Source organism: Mirounga angustirostris, unplaced genomic scaffold, assembly GCF_029215605.1.
Source record: "Mirounga angustirostris isolate CCGP_5_RB_7025 unplaced genomic scaffold, mMirAng1.0.hap1 SCAF_15, whole genome shotgun sequence".
In the NCBI taxonomy this organism is placed as follows: domain Eukaryota; kingdom Metazoa; phylum Chordata; class Mammalia; order Carnivora; family Phocidae; genus Mirounga; species Mirounga angustirostris.
Genome location: NW_026991723.1, coordinates 81,597,802 through 81,623,879, shown reverse-complemented (window position 1 = coordinate 81,623,879; position 26,078 = coordinate 81,597,802). Strand labels below are relative to the sequence as shown.

General features: G+C 43.5%; 1 protein-coding gene across 5 annotated transcripts in view; it reads right to left on the bottom strand.

Moving 5' to 3' along the window:
- The window catches only part of MRRF (mitochondrial ribosome recycling factor), an 80,096-nt gene that overhangs the window by 39,675 nt on the left and 14,343 nt on the right, over window positions 1-26,078 (bottom strand). For all 5 annotated transcript variants that reach the window (XM_054509409.2, XM_064579664.1, XM_045883081.3 and 2 more), the window contains exons 4-5: window positions 23,962-24,080; window positions 18,038-18,129 (exon numbers count right to left, since the gene is read on the bottom strand). In XM_054509409.2, coding sequence (XP_054365384.1) covers window positions 18,038-18,129; window positions 23,962-24,080 — 211 coding nt within the window. The remainder of the gene's footprint in view (window positions 1-18,037; window positions 18,130-23,961; window positions 24,081-26,078) is intronic.

Below are 26,078 nucleotides of genomic sequence, written 5' to 3'. Positions count from 1 at the left end.
GCCCACGTTCTGGGTATATGTTCCGTGTGAAGCAGTGACAAGCAGGTGTTAAAAGATTTAGTGGCATCTACCTGCTATTTTTCTCCCTGACAGAATGAGAAAAAAAATTAAAGAATTTTGAGAAAAGATGAGCTCTGAGGACAAAGCGGACAGTTGCATTTATAAATCAATCCTTCTGGTTTCAGCTCTTTGAACGTATTCTCGAAATAGAAATGATCCTGATTACTGCCATTATTAAGCCCACCTCTGCCAGGTGAGTACTGTAAGTACTGCACCTCACAGACCCTCGCAACATCTCTTCCAGCTAGATTCTCATCCCCCCATTTTCCAGTGCGGAAATTGAGGCTCACAGACGTTGAGCAACTTGCACATGGGCCTGAGTGACAGGCCTGGGATGCAAATCCAGATCTCTCTGGCCTGCGTGCTTTCCCCTCCTCTGTGCTGCCCACCCCTTGTAATCTATTTCAAATAAAGTATGCACTGCTGCCATCACCGCTGCTTCCACACTGAAAGCTTTTCCAAGTCAGTACTATGAATCTTGGGACTGAAAAGGACAAAACCGCCATGTCAGGAGTTTAGGGATTTGGATCAGATCTTATTACTTTCATGGTTTTTAATTCATTGAACAAAAATCATGCCGACATGTTTAGGTCTCTTTTTTGTTCTGCTAAAGCATAGGTCAGTATAAGGAAGGAACAGGAAAATTAAAACTTGATCCACTGATTCAAAAAACTTAATCCCGCTGAAATACTAGGAGGGACAGAAAAGAAATTAATCTAAGTCTGTAGAAAACTTCTTAAACTTCTCTAAAGAGAGCTATTTCAATCTTATATTTCATATATAATTTGAAATAGATATCCCACTGTTTAGATAACCTTTAATAAGATAAAAAATTTTATCTAACAAACTTCCTTTTCACTACATTGTTACATTTACATTTTACATGAAGAAAAAACTGTATCTTTTAAAAAATATATACACTGGGACTCAAAAAAATCTTAGAGGAGTTTTGTAAAAGGCTGTATAAAGAAAACAAAATCACAATATATGTAATTTGGCTTTAATACAACATATTATTTTGTATTTATTAATATAAAGGTGACATTAGTATACTATTAACACCAGTTTCCACACATAATAGTATCCAATTATTGACAGTGACAAAAACATTTCAGTTTCAATCTAAAACTAATGATGTAATGTATGGGGATTAACATAAGAATAAAAAAAATTAAAAAAAACCATTTCAGTTTCAGAATGCAAGTACAGAGGCAATAATCTAAGGAAATGGGAGAGCAGAATGCAGGGGTGGGGGCGGGCACAGAGAGGGCTGGGGGGAAGGGAATATGCATGCTGGTTCAGGGTGTTGGGCTGAAAGGTATCTCAAAAACAAGTTCAGGAGCAGCTGGGGTGATGGAAAGGCACTGGTATGAAGTCAGCGAGACCTGTTGCATTCCTATGTCTAGTACTCAGAAGCTGATTCCTCATTTCTAAAATGAAGACAATAAAAACACCTCACAGGGTGACGGGGAGAAGCAGACACAACACATACACAAAGTACCAATAAAGAGAGCAGCATATAGTAGCCCTGAATAAATGATAACAATTATGAATGTTTTAATCAAATACACCTAACTACTTCCTTATGAAACAACGAGGGCACATCTGTTTTAGAAAAGAAACATACTATATTATGGAAGTATTTTAATTCCTTTCCAAACCAGTGATTAATACATCTGATCATCTCTGTCTCACATTCATGGGGTTCTCTGAGTACACGCTAGTTTGTTCTCAGGCTTCTGCACTCAGCCGGGTGGTTCTGAGCACCCGCCTCTGCACTTGGTGTGCATTCATTCATCAAGCACTGGCTGAGGCCCCTGAGTTCTGTGCCAGATCCCGGGCCAGGCTGAGGAGCTCCGGAGAGAAAGCAGGCCTGGTCTAACTTCCCCAGAGGCTCAGCCCAGTGGTGGAGACAAACTCATCAGCCACTACTTAGAAAGAGTATGAGCGCCTCTAGGGCAGAGGGATGGGCCTTCCGCAGGAGGAGCAAGCAGAAAAGTACAACTCATTCTGCCTTGAGATCTGGAAAATGCCTTAGAAGCATTTTGGTCCACTGAAGAAGAGAGGAGAGGGCATTTCAGGCAGAAGCACGGTGGGAGATCAAATGGCAGGAGGGCAGGAGGCTGCAAAGGTCAAATTTGTTCTGCAGGCCTGGAGTTTTCAAATTCTTCTTTAGCCACAAAACTCTGGCTTTAAAGAAAACCATGGCAGACACTCCATTTATAAATGTATAAAACAAATGAAAAGAGAGCTCTTCCAGTTAAGGGGAAGGGCACTCGGGGAGGGGTGGTGCTCTTTCCTGGGCTTACAAAGTGTAGTCCACCCTGACTCCCCTCTACTTCTGGGCCTACCACTAGCTGGCTGAGGGACCTCAAGCAAGTTATTTAAACTCTCTGGGCCTTGGTCTTCTCATCTGGAAATAGAAAGGAAAATCAAACAAACGAAAAAAACCCAGCATCTACCTTTCAGAGTTCTTGTGAGGATTCCATGAGAGACTAGGTGGAGCATACACAGTACAAAAGCCTGGAGGAGCATAAGCAATCAGAGAGTGTCAGTTGCCTTTGCTGCTGCTGTTTATGTGCTGGCACTCACTGAGGCATCTTCAAGTAATGAAGAGTTTATTCTTGGAGGTTTTGATCAACAGAGAAATGACAGGGCAAACAATCGATGCTTCAGCAAGATGACTTTTTGAGATCCTACTAGAAATTTAACAACTCGTGTACATTTTATAATCCAAATGCTCCCACCATGTAGCCCTGAAATTTTCTCTTTTCGGTACTAATTCATTCATTTAGTTTGTAGTTTCATTAACAGCTGTTTACTGGGCACATATTATGTGCCAGCCCTGAGAGATGTAGCATTAAACACATGAGTTTACTCTCTAGCAATGGAGGCAGTCATTAAACAAACACGTGCACAATTGATCAATAAGTTACAGTTCTAATAAGCACAATAAAGACATACAGAGTTCTATGAAAATAATTAGCAGGGGAGGGGAGTCTGACCGAGGTCCCCTGTGGGACTCCAGGAACAAAATGTGGGGACATTTAAACTAAGTGATATTTAAATTAAGATGTGTAAGAGTGGTGGGGCGCCTGGGTGCCTCAATTAGTTAAGCGTCAGCCTTCAGCTCCGGTCATGATCCGGGGTCCTGGGATCAAGCCCCGAGTAGTGCTCCCTGCTCAGTGGGGAGTCTGCTTTGGCCTCTCCCTCTGCTTGTATGCGCTCTCTCTCTCTCGTCAAATAAATAAATCTTAAAAAAAAAAAAGAAAAAAAGAAGAGGGTATACATTAAAAAAAAAAAAAAAAGCTGTGTAAGAGTGGAGGGGCTGGGGGAGATCATTTCCACCTGCGGGAATGGTCTGTGTAACGTAACGGCATCTTTCCAGGTCAGAAGGTGGGTACTGCTCTCTGAGGGACTGAAAAAGGCAGTGAGGCTGAGGACAGAAGGAGAAGAAAGACTATCCCAAAGGAGGAGGCTGGTGAGCCTGACAAACGTGAGAGTATGCACACAAGCCCTTCAATGTCACACTGAGGCTTCGTAGGTCCATCGACAAGTGATCGGACACACAGGTGGTATGTATACACACAGTGCAACTGCATTCAGCCTAGAAAGGAAATCTGACACATGTGATAGCGTGGATGAATCCTGAAAACATTATGCTAAGTGAGATAACCCAGACTCAAAAGGACAAATATGGTATGATTCCACTTTCTGCGAGGTACCTAGAATAGTCAAATTCAGAGAGACAGAAAGTAGAATAGCAATTTCCGGGAGCTCACCAGGGGGTTAAGGGAATGGGAAGTTATTGTTTAATGGTATAGACTTGGAGTTTTGCAAAATGAAAAAGGGGTTCTGGAGATGGTTGCACAACAATGTACATGTACTTAACACCACTGAACTATACATTTTTAAATAATGGTAAATTTTTTATGTACCTCTTACCACGATAAAAAAGTTTAAAAGAGTCCTAGTAGATTATTCCTAGGAACAACATGGAGTCCCATGAGTCTGAGTGAGGCCCAGGAAACATGATCAGATTTGTATTTTGTGTAGATAGCAATGTACAAACGAGATCTAAGCTCCTGGCAAAAGTCTACCCAAGGGCCTCTAGGCAGGCACAACTGGGAGGTTGTGGAGCCGCCCTGTAACAGCTTCTTGGCTGGATGATGAAGACAGCAGCCTTTTCCGCTAGGGTCAGAGAGCCTCCCAGCATAAGGCAGGGGTTTTGGCTGAGCTGGCAGGGTCACACTTTGTTTGTACATACTCCACCAGGCAGGTCTTCCAGTAACATCCTGGATGGGGGCCTTCCTGCAAAAATTCCTTGAGCATGTTCCCATGAACAATAAGCAGAGGGCATGCCCTGATGGTAACTCGCACAGCAGAGAATCCCCCAGACTGCAGTGATACTTCCTATTGTTTCCCTGAGAATGGGACACATGGACAAAGCTATTCACCAGGTGTATATCAGAGGAAGCTATGCTCAGCGTTGGCAGTTACAGTAAAACCCACTTATGTCAGACGCTCGACTTCAAAAGGATCGTTGGTTACTTAGAAGGGACTTTAAAAGGTGGAAAAAACATGCTTCAAAGCCAAGAAGACCTACGTTGGAATCCCCCCACCCCCGCTCTGCTACTTCTCAGCTTCAGAACCGTAAGCGTGCTATTCAACTTCTCCAAACTGGTTCTTCGCGTAGACAGTGGCAGGAAGAATGTTACTGAGAGGGCAGAAGCCAGTATTAAGTGAAACGGTGGTAGCAAGGGCTTGGCACGCCGCCGCGCGTGTGCACTAGAGAAGCTCACTACTGGGTGGCTGCATTCTTACTCTCACCACAAACTCTCCCGGGCTTGGGGGTACTAACAGGAAGTGAACGGCGAGGGAGAAAACCATCAAAAGGATTTAGTAGCTTGAGCTTGGGCTGCTGAATGGATGGTAAGCAGAGAGGGAAAGAAGGGGAACACAGGAGAGCAGGCGGTGGGGGAAGGGGGTGGCAGGCGCTCTCCTCCAGCAGGACAGGGCGACAGGCTGAGGGAGAAGAAAGCTGCACTTCCAGGGAACGTCCCATCAAAACACATCTCTGACAGCTCCACAGAGACAAACCTCGCCACCTCCTCACCGGCTTCTGGGAGACTTCCCCCCAGGAGGAGCATCAGCCTGCAATCAGCAGCAGACACAGGCCTGACTTCATTGTTCGCTGGTGGGCGCTGCCCGCTGCCTTGGGGCCACTGGCCCCGAAGGAAATGTTTTTGTTTGTATAGCCCAGCCAGACTTCCTATGCTTCTAGGTATACAATTTCCCCCCTCCCCTCTTTCCTCACCCCCACCACCCCCAGCTCACCAGCCCTGTTGTACACACACTAATCTCTCATAAAGACATCAGGTGTCCTTTTAGCCCAAAGGAAATCACACCGCACTTTGCAGGGACTTCTACCACCCGCAGTCACTTTAGTTCTCTCTCAGGACACAACTGGCCCCCCCGCTTTCAGACGATAGTCCTGTGACTCTTAAAGCCTGGCTAAGCCAGACATACCATGCTGAAGTACAGCCCAGCAGGATGAAGAGATAAAGGAGGCTGAGGTCGGGGCTCAAATCTCCACATTCTTAGCAGAGTGACCTTGATTAAGTCAGCCGACGTCTTCCCTGTCACTCGAGTGGGACGGAAACCCAAGTGCAAAGATGAGTGCAAGTAACTCTTCCCTCAGCTCTCATGTACAGAAGAAAAAACACAGGTTTGGTGGTGAAGGCAGACTTGGTTTCCAAACCCGGCTCCGCCCCCTGCGAGCTGGGTGACTGGGCACAAGTAACTTGTCCTCTCTGAATTGAGAAGACATCTACTGAAGCACTTAGGAGAACAGTCCCTGAAGCCAGACTGCTGGGGTTTGAGGCTCAGATCTCTCACGTCTTAACTGTATGGCCCTGGGTGGGTAATTTTACCTCTTTGCCTCAATTTTCCCATCTGTCAAATGTGTATAATACCATTAACTTAATGGGACTGTTGTAAGGATTCAAAGTTAATACATGTGTGGCACATGGTAGTGTGCTCAATAAACATTATCTGTTATTATTTCCTCAACTGTCAAATGAAGGGGGAGTAATACAAAATGTTACGTTTCTTCCACAGTGAGTGTCAGGAGCAAATGGGCAGATGGTTAAAGAACTCTGCCTATGTACATATTAACTATTTGAAAGCTGTCAATGCTATCAGTAATAAAAATATTGGTGATGTCTCCTACTGAGGGAGGGGGGTCCAAACCCTGGCTCTGAGAAAGACAGCCTGCTTCTCCACTTACTGTGCGACATGGGGCACAAAGAACCCCATTCCCCTAGGACTCAGTTTCTTCAGTTCTAAAAGAGGAGTAATAATTTACCTACCTCAAAGGATTGTTATGAATATATTAGTGAATACAAACAGCACCTGGAATAGCAGTGTGCATACGATAAGTGCAAATTCATTTAGCCCATAAACCCTGATGGCATTTTTGCATTCTTACTACACGGGAGGCCCTGTTCTGGGGCTAGGGATACAGCCATGAACAAAACTGCCAGAGCAACTCCTATCCATGTTCTAGTGAAAGAAAAACCAGTAAATATATAAAATGAAACGTGACTGCCATGAAGAAAATAAAACACCACAGTGAGACATGGAAGAATCTTATTATTGTCACACTAAGGGCCCACTTGCGTCTGCCTACACATCTGACTCGGATGTCATCTGCTCCCATTCAATAATAATAATGATACCTAATATTTGCAGAGCTCTTTCCCCGTGCCAGGCCCTGAGGTGGTAACTCTCCGTGCATTAGCTCCGTGAATCCTCACAGCCCCGTGCAGCTGACCCTTGCATTCTAGACCTCCCTTGTTGGTGCTGGACAAACCGAAGCAGCTCTTCTTACTAGTGGAAGTGGTAAGAACAGCACCGCTCTTACATTAAGGCCTGCTTAGATATATAGTTCATTACTACCCCTCCAGCTCCCCTACAAGTCCAAGTACAGTGGGGAGAAAGAAGAAAGGGAATCTACAGAGGACTGCAATGGAAAAGTGATCTGACCTGTAGCAGTCAGCTACCGCATCCTGCAGACAGGTGCAGGACACAAAGCGGGGAGGACAGGGAGGAGAGGAGCCTGTCCTCTGGGATGCAGCTTTCGCACAGGTGTTGATGGCACCTTCTCCTCTGTCCATGCTCCACTCTTGATTCCTGATGGCACTTTCTTACGTGTTTCAGCCAGAACCTGTGCTGGGAGGGAGCCCTCGTTTCACACATGTGGATCCTGAACTAGCAGGAGGCGCGCCTGAAAAGCTGCAGGCTGGGTGGGAAGCCACGCCGTAGAGGAGGAGGCAGGCACCCTAACAGTGCACGGAGGCCCTTGCAGGCCTGGAAGGCAGGAAGAAACAAGGGACTGGAACCCAGCCAGCAGAACGAGTGCCCCTGAGCAAGTAGCCGTGGCAAGCAGGCGGTGAGAAGGAAAGGGCTGGAAAAGCGACTGCAGTTGCTCAAATGCAGTGTGTGGCTGCCCCAGCCCAAATGAAGTCCCTAGGCCTTCTTCTCTATTTGTCCCTTTCGGGACTGCTGAAGGTCTGCTTGTGTGGGGGTTGTATAAGAAAAGGGTGTTTCCTGGAATGCACACATCAGACCCACTACTCAGGTAAAGGTTCACAAGACCCCACAGCAGCTAGACGAGGAGGCCACAGAGCTGGAAGACGGGCTCCCGGTCGGCAGCCCGACGAACAACATGACATTGTGGCAAGAACATGGGTTCTAGAAGCAGACAGCTTCGATCTGAATAATGACTCCTCTGCTGACTAATCTGTGACCTTGAACAAATTAAACTTCCTGATGCCCCAGTTTCCTTATCGGTATTATACCCACTTCAAAAGAGTATTTCTCTGCAGTGGCCAAAACAATGAGATCACCATGAAGATATGTACACAGGCATGGTTTAAAAAAAAAAAAAAAGCAGACATTCAATCCCATTTATGTAAACTTAAATATATATACACATACAGGTTTGTATATGCATCTTTTACAATTTGGAAGGATATACACCAAGCCCCTCAAGTTATTTCATGGAAGAATATTTGGGGAACAGTAAAAACTTTTTATTTTTCTACAGGATTTGAGTTTTTGCAATAAATGTGTATCATTTTTACAATGAAGAGATGAACATTATATATCTAGAAGTCTAGTATCCAGAATATATAAAGAACCCTTAGAATTTAACAAAAGAACAACTCAATTAAAAAATGGGTAAAGAACTTCAATAGACATTGTTCTGAAGATATATAAATGCCAAACAAACACATGAAAAGATGCTTAGCATCAGCAATCATGAGGGAAATACAAATCAAAACTATAATGAGATACCACATCTTACCCACTAGGATGGTGGTAATAATAACAATGAACTAAAACAAGTGTTGGCAAGGAGACGGAGAAACTGGAACCCCTATACATTACTGGTGGGAGTGTAAAATGTGCAGCCCTTGTGGAAAAGTCTGGCAGATCCTCAAAAAGTTAAAAAGAGCTGTCATATGACCCAGCAACTCCACTCTTACGTATGTACCCAAGAGAACTGAAAATATGTTTACACAAAAGTGTGTGCAATGACATTCACAGCAGCAGCATTATTCCTAACAGCCAAAAAGTGGAAACAACTCAGATGTTCAGCAACTTACGAATGGATAAATAAAATGTGGTATATGCCCCTACAATGGAATATTATATGGCGATAAAAAGAATGAAGTACTTACACGTGCTAGAGCATGGATGAGCGTGAAAACATTATGCTAAGGGAAAAAAGCCAGCACAAAAGACCACATAATGTGTGATTCCATTTTTATGAAATGCTCCGAACAGGGAAATCCACGGAGACAGAAAGCAGATTAGTGGTTGCCTACAGCAATCCCAAGTGGGGCAGGGTGGTTAGACGATAAAGCTGGGAGTGACCGCTAGGGGGTACAGAGTTTCTTTTTGGGGTGATGAAAAATGTCCGAAAACTGATTGTGGTGATGGTGGCACAACTCTCTGAATATGCCAAAAACCACTGAATTGTTGAAGTGGGTGACTTGTATCTCAGTAAAGCTGCTGAAGAAGGTCCTATGCCTCTCTGGTTTTTGTCACTGAACAGTGCTCGTCTCCTGGACGGAAAGCGTCAGGACGGGAGGCACGCCCATTTCCTCACCTGGGGATCGGCAGCGCTGACACTGCTCCCTGCGACCGTGTGCAATCACTACGCAGGGAAGGTCACAGGAATGCTCTGTGACACCGGGTACTTTGACGGCGACCACTTAAAAACTAACATTCACCCTCACTGCCTGAATTTCCTCTCTTCACGGGTGTCCGGCCTGTGTCACGGTCCAAAGGCTCTCCCCTCTACTCCTGCTCCCCCTCCCCTTTATCCGTCTCAGGAGTGTCCCCCAGTACATCTGCCTCAAAGTAAATGTGGCTATTATCCCATTCTACAGATGAGGACACTGAGACTCAGAGAACTGAAATAACCAGTGTAAGGTCACATAGCTCTCTTCATTGGTTTCCTTTTCACGGTTTTTCTGACGGTAACCTTGGCTCCCCCAGCTTTCCATGCTGCCTTTCCCTGGCTGCACCGTGGCTCCCCGCCCCTGGTGAACTCAGCCTGGGGACCATCCTACCTTGCCTTACCTGGCTTGCTCTCCCTGGAAGAAACCTGGTCATCGTTCATGAGAAACCATATGTCAGGATATAGTGGGGGAAAAGTACTTGGGAAAGGGGATTTGGGCTACGAGAACTGTAACACAGGGCTTTTTACTGGAATCTGGTGAAACACCATGGTCCGAGCCTAAGTAGAATTCTCCTCCATGCTGTCACCTCAGAATGAAGTCTGAGGGAAGGAGCCTACCTGGGCATAAGGTCTATCATCCCCGATGATGCCCGAAGGAAAAGTGGGAGTTGACAATGGCAACTGTCTGACTGTTGGGAGGCCTTGCCAAGCAGCTCAGTGGGCTGGGGGTGTTAAGAAGAGCCAAGGTCCCTCTGCTCACCAAAAACACAAAGCAAACGTCACACCACAGCCAGGACTGGTCCTCAGATTTTCTTATTCAGGATATACCTTCTAGGAGGTCTTATTTGCCATAATTCACATTCAAAGAACAAACTGAATGCTCACTAACAATCAAACTATAGTATTCCTGAGCAATTGAAGTTCCAAAATAATTACAACATCATGACGCAACTCCTCCCACCCCTAAAAGTGGGGGAAAAGATAGAAAAAAATGAACATGAGGTTGGGGGAGGGAGGTGGTGAGGAAGAGGGAGAGAGTTAAGGACCAAAAGAGCAATCACTAAACAGAAGTAACATATCATTGGTCTCACTTCCAAATAATCAGAAAAATAATGTTTCCAAGAACTCTTTTATTAGGAGAATTAGTGCCACATACTATAAGATAAAGGAATTAAAATTGGTTAGGTATCTATGACATGCCAAGCCCCACACTGAGAGTACCACATAGGATATCCCATTACTCCTCACAACCATAGAAATGATTCCCATTTTACAGATAAGGAAGCTGAGGCTTATAATAATTAAGCAGTGGGCACACTCCCCAGACTGCTAGGCACTGGCCATACATGACAGAGGTGCTCCTTTAACAGGCAATCTACTCAGGAACGCCCCTTCAGCCTGGGTGACTTTCTCAGAGGTGCACTGCCGGGGGTCTCCTCCCACCCAATCCCCAACTCTTCCTTTCTTCACTGGTGGCAGACCTGTACTCTGTCTCTATCACAGGCATTTCCTCCCATAAACCTCTTACACATCTGATTCTGTCCTGGCATCTGCTTCTCATAGGACCCAAGCTGACGTACACAGAGTGACAGAACAGGGATTTGAACCCCAAAGCCCTTGTGCTTTCCTTTATACCTAGAGATTAAGTGGTGGATAAATCAGGTCACTAAAACCAGTGATCATTCTCACACCTTCTCTCCCTGGACTCATCGGCCATGTTCAGCATGGCCAATGACTCCCTTCTCTTTAAACCGCTTTGCTCAGTTTCCTGGACCTATGTCTTCCGGGTTCTCTGGCCACTTAGTCTCAGTCTCCTTTGCTGGCTCCTCCTCACCTCCCTGACCCATAAATCTTGAAGTGGACCATCAAGGCCAAACCCCTTCTCTTCATGACCTACATCACTCTATAAAATAATCTCACCTAATTTCACAGCCTCCTCTATAGGCTCACGTCACCCAGATTTCTCTGGCCCACACCTGTCCTCTGAACTCTAAGCTTATAGATCAAACAGCCTACTTGACCTTTCCACTTAGATCTCACAGTATCTCAAAATAAACACATACAAAACCTGTCCTTCGCTTACCCCCAACTGGCCCTCCCACAATCTGCCCTGTCAGTGAGTAGCACTTCCATCCTTCCAGGTGCTCAGATCAAAAACCTTGGAGGCATCTCTGAGTCCTCTTTTTCTAAATTCACAACCAACCTGCCAGCAAATCCAGGCAGCTTTTTCTATAAAACGTATCTGGAATTCAACCACTTCTTACCAACTCCACCATTACTAAGCTATCCAGGCCATCATCATGCCTGGGTTACTGCAATAGCTCCTAACTGGACCCTGCTTTCATCCTTGCCTTCCTATGGCAGAATTCTCAAAAGAGCAACCGGTATGAGCCTTTCAAAACCTAACTCAGATCATGTCACTCCCTAGCTCAAAACCCTCCGGTAACTTCCCATTTCATTCCAAACAAAAGCCAAAATCCTTATAACAGTCTATAAAAGTATGATGGCGAATTTTATGTGTCAATTTAACTAGGCCACAGGGTGCCCAGGTATTTGGTCAAACATTATTCTGGAAGTTTCTATGAGGGTGTTTTGGGATGAATTTAACATTTAAATCAATAGACTGAGTAAAGCAGTGGGGATCTGAGCAGCCCTAGAGGGTCACCTGGGTGCGCTGCAGATGGCTGTCTGGCTCTGAAATGTCCACGTTGCTAAGAAGCTCAGCAATATGCAGCCCACTGTTGCAAACGAGCACTGAGACAATCAAGCAGCAACAGCTGTACTAAGGCTCCCCCGTTCCCTTGTTTCCAGATTACAGTCCCCCCGCCCTACCACTTCCTACTCCCAGTAGAACCGGAAGCAAACCTTGAAGAGCCTTATGACACAGTTAGTAAAAGAGAAAAACTTTCAACAACCAACACATTCAACAACTGCAAACTAGTTAATGCTGTGCGTAAAATGCAACTGCTATGCATCCTTTAAAAAGAGTGCGGAGGAATTCTCATCAGAGAGTAATGACACATTGTTAAGTTAAAAAACAAGTGCAGAACAGTGTATGTAATTTAATCCCTTATCATTACAGGAAAAATGGAGGAGATAGAGACACGTGTTTCAATCTGCATAGAAAAAAGTCTAGGAAATCAAGGTGCTAAGAGTGGTTCCCCATGGAGAACAGGATGGAGGTATTTTAATTTTTTCTTTAATTCTATTTAAAATAAAATCAATGCGGACATTGATGAAAAATAACGACAGAGGGGGACAATCAAGGAAGAATGCAACCTCAGCAGGGAGTGAGTCAATCACACGTACTTTTATTTCTTCAGTGAATTCATGATTCCTTACAGGTTTCTCTAAAGGCAGACATGAGGTCAGCACTCTCCAACAAGCAGCCTCATTCTACTTTGTGTGGTTTTCTCACTGAAATTTGGTAAACTGATGAGCAATGGAATGTGGGTCTGTGTGCTTGTTTGGGGGCATAATAAAGATGTGAATGGGGTCAGGGCGGAAATCTGGCCTGATGAAAAAGATCTCCTGCTCAAAACTTTTCAGGGTCCCCGATCACTTCACTCAGTGCAGTGAAAGAGTGATGTTCCAGAGAGACCTGCCATCAGGAGACCAGAACAGGGAAAAAGGCAGTAAAAAAAGATTTGAGTTCTTTTTTTTTTTTTTTAAAGATTTTATTTATTTATTTGACACAGAGAGAGGCAGCGAGAGAGGGAACACAAGCAGGGAGAGGGAGAAGGAGGCTTCCCACCGAGCAGGGAGCCCGATGTGGGGCTCGATCCCAGGACCCTGGGATCATGACCCGAGCCGAAGGCAGAGGCTTAACCAACTGAGCCATCCAGGCGCCCCAAAAAGATTTGAGTTCTAATCCTGCTTCTGCCACTTACAGCTTTTGATGATGGGTGTTTACTTCCGTGAGCTTCAGGCACCTCACCGGTCAAACAGGCATAAGAACAGTCTCCTGACCTCATCAGAGTGTTGTGAGAATTCGGGGAGAAACTATAAGGCATCCAGCACAGCACCCTCAGGCACTACACGTGCAGAGCAGGTGATTAATAAACAGTACCCCAAATGGGATTACATAGATAGGAAAGAAAAAGTAGAAGGAACGGTTTCACTGAATCTGAAACATTAACAGGAATGATCAAAGAATCTATCCAGTAAGCTGACTTCTCTAGATGAAAGAACACTGGCCAGAGGAGAAAACAAAAGCTGTACACACTGCCCGTGGGTACAGACAAAAGCCAGCCTCTGAGGCTCAGTGTCACTGTACCGAGGACAGCCACGAGAAGAACCTGGGCACAGCCAGTTGGGGCTGCAGTCCCAGAGGCGGTGAAAGAGGACTCCAAGCCTGACCTGTTGCCAACTTAGGATTTATCTTCTCCCTCTTTCCCAAAAGGATCAGAGCAGATTCTAGTATGAGCCACATACTCCGTTGACTCATTTAAATAAGAATCTAAGAATCAGAGGAGTATAATGAGGACGAGGTCCTAGCCATGATCTGCTGCAACTGCAAATAAAACTTAGCTCTGGGCAGCCAGAGTTAAGGCCAGAAAACTTGCAGACTGATCATTAGGCAGAGGAAGAATCAAGATCGATCAGGAAAGGCAAATTTTCCTAGAACTAAACTTGAAATTTTATAATCAGAATCTGATGCTCAGAATATAATATATCTCCGATGCTTCTGGTTCCCTCACACCTCCCAACCTCCTAATAGAAGCTTTGGCGTATTATTTTCCTCTTCACAGCTTTGCCAATTACCAGCTATCTGACCCAGAACCAACAGCCCTCTTCTCTGGATCTCAGCTTCCTCATCATTAAAAGGGAATGGTGCTCTTGCCTATTTATGAAAGGGAATGGAGGAACATTTGCTAGCATTCACTGGGTACTGGCTAAGCATCAAAATCTTTGTGTACATTATCTCACTGAAATCTCCCAAAAACCACAGAAGGCAGGTCCTATGAATATTTTACAGATGACCTCCCTGAGTCTCAGAGAGGTGGGGACAGCTGCCATTGGCACCCAGCTAAAAAGGAGGACAGGATGAACTCAACTGCATGCTTCTGTGGTACCAAGGCAGAAATTTAACCATGATACTTTCCCCACGTAGCTCAAGCACCTACCAGGTCCTGAGACATAATCGGTACTCAACATATTAGTTCCCTTCCTCACTTCTTCCTTTCTCCTAAACTACAATTATGTTATCTAGAAAATTAAGTTTACTGAAATAATATCGATTTCTTATATTTATATAATTTCTTCCCTCTAAGGAGATCATACGACTTAATCTATTTTCTCTACTAATCCCACCAAATCTCTACCTATCATTATGTATTATTTCACTTATTTTACAAGTAAGGAACTAGAAGGCAGCAGGCTGCTAGGGTGACGTGCCCACGGTCATATGGAAGTCACTGCCAAAACCAAATAAAAACCTTCGTCCTTCTTTATGTCTAAATCAACCTTTATCCTCTCATATGACACTGCCTCCATAATGAAGAACAGATCATTCATTTTTTATCTGGAAAACTACCAAACGTATAATTCAGTAAGGGGCCTCATGACCTTACCACCTTGTCAAAGGGAAGTAAGTATATAAAAAATGAGGTTTGCAGGAGCAGACGGTTTCGGTCCGTCAACTTTCTCTTAGATTACTCCCATTAACCAACATAAAATAATGTAAAATACAATGTAACAGATCCCCAAGACTTTGGAAATTTAAGTAAAACTCACTGATCCTTCAAACTTACATAAAATGCACAAGGGCAATCATTAACTCTGTAGGGCTGCAGAGGTGCACATTATGTCAACTGGATCTTTGAAAGAATAATATGATACACAACCGGGCCACTCTCAGAAGAATCCAAGTCAGCAATGAGTCAGCAATGAGCATTTAGCAGCATAAATTCATAGCATCCAGAGAATTTTAAAGTTCCAGAGGGACGCGGCAGGCCACTGAGAATAATCTCTTCATCTGGTGTACAAGGAAACTGAGGCTCAAGGAGGTTAAGTGGTTTTTCCAAGATTTCACAAACAAAAGAACGGGAACTAAAAAACAAATCTGCTGACTACTATCCATTCCAGTTGCAAGTCTTACATCTGATGTCATGAACACACTTAGCACTTTCCAGGATTACCCATCTATAAAGACAGTGCAGGATCAAGAGCATGTACTCTAGTAACAGAAAAACTGAGGATTCGAATCCTGACTGCAACTTACTGCCCATGTGATCTTGGGCAAGTCCCTTAATTTCTTTGAATTTTAATGTTTTCATCTGTAAACTGTAGGTAATAGTAAACGCCACAGATAAGCTGTAGATGATATAAAGAAGGGGCCTGGCCACAGCCTGTGACCTCCATGAAGACAAACATCAGGTTCATATATGCCCAGCCCCTAGCACAGAGCCTGACACATGATCCATTTGTAAAAATTTGCTGAGCAAATTAATGAACTAACCAAGCAAACAGGTACTGGACTTGAATTCAGGTCTACTTGGTTCTTAAACACTAGGTTATATTGCTCCAAATTCACAGATTTCAAAGCACAGTGTTAATTCTGACTTACAGAACACCGAGAACACAATGGAATAAGACAGCCACTTTCTGGCCATAAAGCAGGAAAAAAGTTTAGTGGACTCTAAGTGTTGGGATTGATTCTTGTTGCTAGCATGGGTACATCATGGGGCTTTAGAATCAACGAAACCTGGGCTTAGGTCCCAGCTTTAGCATAAGCTGACTGATCTCAGAGATATTACTTAACCTCTCTGAGCCTAAATTTCCATACCTGCAATAAACGGATTGTGTGAGAAGTGAGGTAATATATGTAAAGAAATACAGGACGATGTGTAGCATAAAAAGACCCTATTTCCCCTCTAATTACTTGGAGGCTTCATTCATTAATTTCACTTAGGTCTCTGCTCAAATGTCACCTCCTTTTGGGGCGCCAGGCTGGGTCAGTCAGCTAAGCGTCTGACTCTTCATCTCAGCTCAGGTCATGATCTCAGGGTCATGAGATCAAGCCCCACTTCAGGCTTCGGGCTCCACGCTCAGCATGGGGTCTGCCTGAGATTCTCTCTCTCTCCTTCTCCCTTTGCCCCCGCCCCCATGTGTGCTCTCTCTCGCTCTCTAAAATAAATAAGTCCTTTTAAAAAAAAAAAGCCACTTCCTTTCTGAACCTTCCTATCTACAATAAAACCCCCCGATTCCCTATCCCCACACCCCTCTTATTCTTTTTCATAGTTCTTATCATCACACGACATTACATCATGTATTTATCTGTCTTTCTGTTTACTGTGCCTACTCAACTAGAAGGTAAGCCCAGGAGGACAGCAGCTTTTTGTTGTTTATTTTGTTTACTGCTTTGGCTCAGCCACTAGGAAAAGTGCCTGGCATGTAGTTAGTGCTTAATAAATATGTGTTGAATGACTAAATGAATTAATTCAATGTTGATTTGGGATCTGCTGTCTGTGAGGCACTGTGTAGGAAGAGGGACTTAAAGATAATTAGGCGACAAGATGACAGAAGGAGAAACATCTGCCTGCTCTGGAATCTTCACAGGTTTGGAATCTTCGAAGATTCCTAACTCACCTGGGCCATCACGGTTGACTCCTGACTATTCTTGTGTCTACCCTGTCCCCCCATGTTCCATTTGTTAGTCCACAGCCAGAGAGACCCTCAAAAAGTCAACATCTGATCAGATCGCTCTGCTTAAACTCTTCCAGTCGTTTCCCATTTCAATTAGAGTAAAGCCCACATACTCCTTACCACAGCCTGAGAAGCCTCTCCTACCACTCTCTCTGCCGCCCTCCCTGAGTTTCAGAAACACTGGCTTTCGCGTTCTCAAACATGCCAAGGTCTTGTTATTTCTTTTCTTTTTTAATTTAAAAATAAACATACATTTTTACTCACTCAAAACTCTAAGTTCTATTTATATAATTAACAATATTCTGTTCTAATGCCAAATTTTTCAACAAACAAGGACTAATGTAAAAAAATAACTCTTCAAGGAGCATGGGTTGGAGATGACAAGTGTTGAGGTCTATTCTGATTTGGGGCCTTTGTGCTGGCTGTTCACTCTGCCTGAAAAGCTCTTCCCTGAGGCTGGCTCTTCCTCACCATTCAGCTCAGCAAAAATCTTACCTCCTTAAAGAGTCTTCCCAGGCTGAAGTTATCCCTCCACCATCACCCTCATCAAGTTGCTCTATTGGGTCCCAGCACCTTTTCTTTCCTCACAGCATTTCATTATCTGGAATGACTCTATTTATGTGTCCTACCTTTTTTTTTTTTTAAAGATTTTATTTATTTATTTGAGACAGAGAGCATGAGAAGGGGGAGGGTCAGAGGGAGAAGCAGACCCCCCGCCGAGCAGGGAGCCCAATGCGGGACCTGATCCCGGGACTCCAGGATCATGACCTGAGCCGAAGGCAGTCGCTTAACCAACTGAGCCACCCAGGCGCCCTGTGTCCTACCTTCCCAACCAGAACACATGCACAGACAAGGACTTTGCAGGTTTACTGCTGCATCTCCCAGCGCCTAGTACATAGTAGGCACTCAATAAATATTTCTGAATCAGTAAACTGGATCTCAAAAGATGTTGGAGTTTGCCAGAATGAGAGTACAGGTAAGGTATGCTACCAGCCTAACAGTATCTTGATGTGTTGGTTTCCTTCCAAGGACAACCACCCTATTCCACCAAAATATGTGAATTTTAACCAAACTTACTTGGGAATGGGTACCCGAATTAGCGTCCCTTCCACTTCTGGATTCAGATTCATTCCACTTTCTCTTATAGCCTTGACAGCTGCAGCTGTACACTGAAAACCAGATCAAAAGGTAAACAGAATTAGTAAATAATTATTACCAGATGCAAGCCCTCTGTCGATAACTGGCAACCCATCTTGGCAGAACATGGAAACATTTAGTTCTGTTACCAGTAAGATCAGGAAGTTACATTGGTGTAGAGTGCTTTGATCAAGCTGAATAGCAAACTATGTCCACTCCTAGTACCAGTGTACTGCGGGAGGGAAGAAAAGCAAAGAGAAGGAAAAAATAAAAAGAAAACAGCTCTGCTTCTTTGAAAAGATTTCAATGGTTTGAGGCAACACAGATCAAAACCACAATAAATCCTCAAGGGAGGGGGGCTGGTCTGTGCAAAGATTGGTGTAAAGACAGATGAAAGATTTTATACATTAAAAATTCCAGTTGACATTTTACACTCAAAATATACCAGTGCCGATTTGGAATGAGTAAATAAATTTAACTCATTCGCATCTACATTCACACCAACCTCACTCACGTTTTGGAATGAGCAATGAGTCTCTGCTGGTAGGTGCTCTAGGAAAGGCAGCATGGGCTTTAGGGTCAGAAAGAGCTCAGTCCAAATTCTAGCTCCACTAACCATGTGACCCGGGCCAACAATCCTGACCTCTCTGAATCTCCATGTTGTAATCTAAGACCACAAGGCACCTAAACCTCACAGAGGATTAAATGAGATAACATGAACAATGCCCTGGCTCTGTGCCTGGCACACAGTGACACCCAGGCAAGGGGCCTTATCATATGAACTTATTATATAAAGGTAAGAATGCACAAATCCTCCGAACAAGGCTGAGTTGATGTCATCACTCAGCTGATGCACTGCTGTCCCACCTGACATCCTTCAGGTTCTTCTCCGATACAGTCTTGCTCTCTACTGGGCTAGGTGGCACAATGGTACATTGATTTCCCAAGGTGTGGGTCACCTCACCTCAAGCAACAGTATAACTACACCTGCTATGAAATCCTAAAGGATAAAATAAAGCAGTGTGGAAGAAAGTTACTTTCCTTGACATCACAATGTGGAATTCATGAAAAAAGGCCTCTGACATTTTCAAAGAATTTCACGTTTGACCAAAGCCAATCTACTTCACTTGGATTCACAGGGCCAATTCTTGACCTCAAGTTCCTCCCTAGACTTTGTGGTTTAATGACTGCACACCTATTTTACTTTTCTAGGTTTTGTTTTGATTTTTGAGAGAGTACCTAAAAAGCTTATCCATTTCATCTTAACATGATCTTAACTCTACAGGGACTTAAGGTGTTACCATAAGGTCAAAAAGACAAACCGGAAGTCCACATGCAGATGAATCATCCCTTTGGGAGGCTGTACACAGAATACAACAGTGTAACCACTGCTTAAAATAGTAAATTCTTAAAATGGTACCTCTAACCACAGACTACTGGAGCTGGAAGGGATCTCTGACATAATCAAGTACAGTTCCTTCCGTATGTATACAGGGACCCTCCACACATATGCGGTCTTCCCTGAGAGCCAAGAACAAGGGAGCGAGGACCTTGCCCACATACTTCCGATTACTGGCCAAGTTAGGAGGAGACTCCGGGCACCTCAACTCTCCATCCAATGACATTACTTCGAATTTTCTTCCAGATCTATTAGCTCACTGTATTCAGTAATTGAGACATGGGGAATTTGATTTTTTTTTTTTTTTAATAGCCAAAAATAGGAGTGCCTGGCTGGCTCAGTTGGTGGAGCATGCGACTCTTATCTTGGGAGTTGTAAATCACATTGGGTGCAGAGATTACTTAAAAATAAAATCTTAAAAATAAATAAATAAATAAATAAATAAAGTAGCCAAAAATAATTTGGAATTGGTCTGGTGTACAAAGGGAACGGTCAAGGTAAATAAAAGAGCTGGATAAAGAAATGAAATTTTCTTCCATTTCTAAAGTTAGCAATAAAGGGAGAATCTCTACTTTGAAGTGACCTGATCTCAAGTCTCCGAAACCCCCTTTTCTGAAGCTTCTCCCTGAATGACCGAGAACTCAGCTGTCACATCCCACCGCCATCAACTGCCTTTGGCCGTCTGGTCCCCAGTCTTTCCATACAACCTTCCCCCATAGGCATGGGAACACCCACAGCTGCTTCCAAGCTGGGCAGGAACTATGCCTCAATATGTACGTCTTCCCAGTATAATTACAGTGCCAGGTACATGGTAAGTGCTCAGTAAACATACGTTGAATAGGTAGATAATGAACTGGCTTAGATCAGTTAGAAAAACTCAACTCCTTACTTATACTTCATGTATATAACCCCCCTAAAACTTTATATTATACTTTACTTGTTCTGTCCTTTCATATGCAGAAAAATTATGAATCAAGAGAGGTTTCATTTGCAAAAAACCTATTAAAAGAGGTACTTCTTCTAAAATATTCTAAATATGTAAACTTTCGTTTGATATGGTAGGATACAGAAATTCAGGGAATCACAGTTATTTTTCCAACATGACTTCTGAACTATTCATGGCTCAGACAAAAAGGCACTTATTTCTACTGCACTTCCATCTCAGCCTGTACCCCCTTACTGAAGGGATGCTGACCAGCAAATGGGCTTTTCTCAAACAGCAACACTGACCAACTGGTTGTAGCTGCTTAGAGTACTGTGTGGAGAAAGCTCATCGACCCCATCTAGGGTCAGGCAAGAAAGAGTCCTGTGATCAATTAGCAATGTCTGCTATTGCTGTTCTTGAGCTAATCTAGGTTAAAGGATGAAAGATGATAAAAGTTTTGTAGACAGGTGAACAAGAACTTTGACAATGTGGGTCCAAGTCAACTTTGCTAGGGCCATTTTAATTACCGGCCTTCCATTCTCTTTATATCCCAACGAGTCCCTCACGTGCAAGGTCTATGAAGGCAGGAACCCTGGCTGTCTTAATCAGTGAATTCCCAACACCTCAAATAGAGCCTAATAACTCGCAGAAACTCAATAAATATTTGCTGAATTACTTACTGTAGGAATGGTGAAAGGAACACAGGCTTTAGTGTCAAAAAGACCCGTGTTCAAATCTTGACTCTATCCTTACAGTGTGAACCTGGGGAAGATATTTAACTTCTCTGAGCCTCATCTATAAAATGGAATAAATAATGCTTCATCTTAGCAAGGACCTATGTCGATCACTGAACAAAACAGGAGAAAGTAATGCCTGGCAACATAGTAGACACTCAATACACATTAGCTTTCTTCCTTCCACAAGAACAGGAGTGGAGCCTGTAGATTTTTTCTTTTTTTTTCATTTGCTTTGTTCAAATCAAGCTGTGGTTTTGACTCCCTTCTTTCCTTTCCCATCATTAACTCTAGCTGCAGGCAAGTTTATGGAAGGCAGCAACAGTGTGTATCATTTATCAAGCAGGACACATGTTAAACAAATGCAACACAGTTTTCTGTCCTCAATGCATTTGAAAAGATTATGCATGTAAATCTGCATCATGTCACTACGGCACGACACAGAAACGCTCAGGTCTGGAAAGAAAGCCAACCGCATCTGAAACAGAAAGGAATTACATAAACACAGAGGGGATTAGCTCAGCATTTTGAAGCTATGAACCTGGGTACTCTATGGACAGTTTCTAAACTGGAGGAAGGAAATGTTTAGTTAGAGCTATTTGTTTAATATATACACCAGATGAGATAAAGGAATTCAAAAGACAATGTAACTCACACTTCCTCACTCCGTCCTTGTAAAAAACCTCTCTACTGAGATGATTATGAAGGTTTTGGTTTTTTTTCAAAACTCACAGCATTTCAACTTAAGAGAAATGGCAAAGATGCTTTGGTTGAAAAATGTGAAGATATACTCCAACTTCCTAAGAAAAAATTAAACTGTTAATACTTCCTCCTGCCTCATAAGATGCTCTGGTGGCCAATCAGGTGCTTCTTCTGTGAATGCCATTTGCTATTTAATAACAGAAGTGGCTGGCTCTGAAAAGCAGTCTGCCTGATGAGGTCTTCAAGCTGTGTAATTAGGAGGCTATTCCCTAAATTGGCTCGCGGTGCCTATGGGATTAGATGAACAAGGCAGAAGGCCTCAGCCATTCAGAGGGAGCCAGAAAGGGAAAGAGTTGACAATTCTCTTTTCGTCCATTTCTCTGCTTCTCAGTAACACCAAGAAAAAGTGGCCTCTTTCCATCAATCTAATGACCAGTATTCATGCACCTGAGGAAAAGTGACTGAGTGCTTCCACATGCCAGGCACTGTGATAGGTATTGGACACAACGTTAGATATGATTCCTACATTCCAAGCTTACAATCTAGTGGATTTGAGATGGAAAATAAAGATGTAAATAAATGCCTAACTGTTAATGATGAGTGCAGTGAAGAAAAAGAACTGAGCTATGTAAAAGAGGTTAGTGTGGACAAATAATTTAGATTAAGCACATTAGGGAAGGCTTCCCTGAGGAAGTGCCATTTAAGCTGTGATCCAAAATATGAGTAGCAATTAGCCACACAACAGTGTTCTAAGCAAAGGGAAGAGCATATGCAAAGACCCTGAGAATGCAAAGGGTGTGGTGTGTTTGAGGAACTGAAAGGCCAATGTGCCTAGAGAGGTGTACAGGGATGAAAGTGGCATGAGACTAGAGAGATGAGAGACAGGCAGGGGCCACATCATAATGTAAATCCTTCTAGGCCACAATAATTTTTTTCTTAAAGATTACATGAAGCCCCTGAAAAATTTAAAGCATAATGACATAATCTAATATATATTTTTGAAAGTTCACTCTGGCTGAGGTATGGAAAATGGAATGGGGGAGTGGTAACAGCCCCCCCCCCCCCCCCGCCAAGTGTGCCTGGAACATCAGCTACAGTAGCCCTCTGATTTGAAACAGTTTGTTCATAGCAAGGGCTTTCCCTTACTCATACTTCTAATCCAGTTTGTCAAATCCAACAGGTTCTACTTTGGTGTCTGGAATAGAACTACTGAAAGAGACCATCGGAACAGGAAGGGACCTCAGATTCCTTCACCTCATATTAACAGATTAGAAAATGGAGGTCAAACAGTCAGCTGGAAGGAGAGGTGGGACTGGGTTCCAGGTTCTCCAGGACTCCCAATCCAGGTCAATTCCTACTGGACCAACAAGTAAAAGCCCATTTATTTCCTCAACTAGACTTAAATCATAGCCTCAAGGTTGCAGTGATCTAATGCAACCCATTTTACACCTTGGAAGCTCTGTGCTCTGTGCAATTCTACAATGACCAGTCCAGTTTGAAAGGAATATGAATTCCGGAAGGTCTGCTCCAAATGGTAATGCAAAGATCACAAACTGGAGGCCCATAGGCCAAATCTGGCCCATGAATATGTTTTGTCTCATGGTCTTTAAAAAAAAAAAAAAAAAGTGAATCAGTTATCAACATTTAACACTCTTATATAAAAATTTGAGTTACTGGCTTCATCTAGAAATAAAAACCTTAATATCTGATAACACTGATGACCAGGTCTACATTTCTGCCTAGCAACGATCAGCAGGAGCTGGGCAGAGGCTGCTCCCTTCAGACAGGGCACAGGTTCTCCTGCTTACTCCAGCCCCTTCCATCTGGCTAAGCGCCAATCACTGCATCGCCACTATTGTTTTTCTTAGATGGAGCCTGTTTCAGTATTTAAATTACTTGCATGGCCTTTTAGTGTTTGAGTTTAACAGAAAAGGAATTTAGAAACAGGAAAAGAGAATTTCCCTAAATCCTGAAGTTCCCTTTATTGTGCCTTCTCTCTTGTTTCATCCCAAGCTGGAGGGAATACTTCCTCCTGACTTGACCCAGCCTCCTCCACTCCAAAAGAGACCATGAAGAAGAATCCTTTTTGGCAAAGCCACCTCACCTCTGGGAAGCTGGCCATATTCACCAAAATCAGCTGTGGCGACTTCATAGAGATCTGGCCAATCTGGTTTAAAGCAAGCTTCCCATCAGCAGTTACCACAGTGATATGATCAAGGGATCCTAGAAGAAAAGTCACAGGGTGTTAGAATTCAGAAGGATTTTAACAGCCCCACATCTAAGTCCCTACCTAATTCAGATTCAGCGAATATTCTGGGATCCCTTATCAACGTGGCAAGACTGTTCAAGGGGCTTTGTAGAAGCAGCAGTGTCACATGATGGAAAGGGCTCGCACATGTTGACAGAATGAGGACTTCCTTACCATCCACGAGGGTGGCCAACCATAAAGGGCTCATTCTGAGACACAAAGAGAAAGGTAGGGAGGAGTCCTTTTAGACAAACTGGGTGTTGTCCCAGCAAACTGTTGTTAGAATAATGAAGTACTTTTATGGCCCAAAGATCCAATTTGAAGTATTCAACCAGTTTAATGTCATCACAAGCAAGGAGGTTGTTGATACCACGGGCTTCAATCTGGAAGAGTCCAGGATGTATAATGGTAAAAGTCTCTATGATTCTGAAGACCAATGATCTGGGTTCAAATACCAACTCTGCCATCTCCTGATTCTTTGACCCTGGGCAGATCTCCTCAACCTTTCAGCACCTGTTTCCTGAACTCTAAATGGGGCATAAAAATTGTACTTCTCTCATAGTGTTGTTAATGAGGATTCAGTGAAAGAGTTTCTGGAAAGCACTTGTAACTGTATCCTGGCATATACAAGAGCCCAATAAATGTTAAATTATTTCTTGACTTTTTCCTAAGTTTTAACCAAACCAACCTACTTCCAATTTCCCTAATACAGTCTTCTTCTTGCCTCAGGACTCTGAATATATATTTTTCTTTCTATTGAGAATGTCCTTCTCTGTTCAGGTAACTCGGGCTCATTCTTTAACACTCAGCTATAACAGTATCCAATCTCAGAAATCTTAACTGACCTTCTGGGCCGGATTACAAACCCCTTATGAGCTCCCAAGGACCCTATGTGCTCTTCTATAATAATCAGTATTTGCTGAACATTTTCTATGAGCAAGACATTGTGCTGAATGCTTTCTATAATTTGGTTGCTTTCATTATCACAGTAACACTATGAAACAGTACCACTATTTGTTGAGATGAGAAAACTGAGGACCAAACAGTGACTTGCTCAAGGTCACAACAGCTCTTAATAATGGAGCCTAGTTTGGCTAACTCTAAAGGCATGGTCTTCACCACTCTGCTTTGCTATATGGTTTTGTCCATGTTGGTTTACTTGTCTATCCCTTCACATTAGGCTCGAGGCTCTTGAAAAGTGGGAACGATGCCTTTTCTCTATCTACGGCACCTATTCACCAGCACAGCATTAAGTGCTCAATAATGTTTTGGTGAATACATGAGTGTGTAGATGGGCAAATGAATGGAAGAGGGCAAGAACAAACACGTGGATAAATCTGTACCTAGACAACTATCAAAAGCAATCAACTACCTTGGAGACAGAACTTGCTGGTAGACGGACGGAGGTGTGAAAGGAAAAGCGCCTGCTGGCTCAGATAGTAATGAAAGAGGATATGGAAGAATCTGGCACAGAAAAGACTGGCTGAGTTCAGTTTCACCCAGTCTCTTCATGGCCCCAAGTTCTATGGAGAACGTTACACAAACATAACCTTGAAGAAAAAGAGGCAAAGAGGAAATACCAACAGGAGGCCTTTTGAAAATGGATCTTGACTCAGCCTTCCTGATTTGCCATAAGATCCTATGCCACAGAAGTTGCAACATGGGCTTTTCAGTATGCAATTGTGGTGTTTCCCGTTCCCTAAATCCATAGCGACATAATGCATCAAATCCTTTTCCCTCAATCTGTCCCCAGCGAGAATCTCCCTCAGCCTCATTCCTGCCCCTCATTTTCTCAGAGGTTAACATTTAACAAATTACACTCCCAACCTCTTTCCAGGCCCATCATCTTTTTAAGTTCAACAAGAGTAGAGCTTGCTGGCTAATTTTAAGTATCACATTTCTCCCTGAGCTCCTCTCAAACTGCTCTCTGGTTTCGGCTGCAGAATGTTAACAGGCCAGAAAGCACAGGGGAG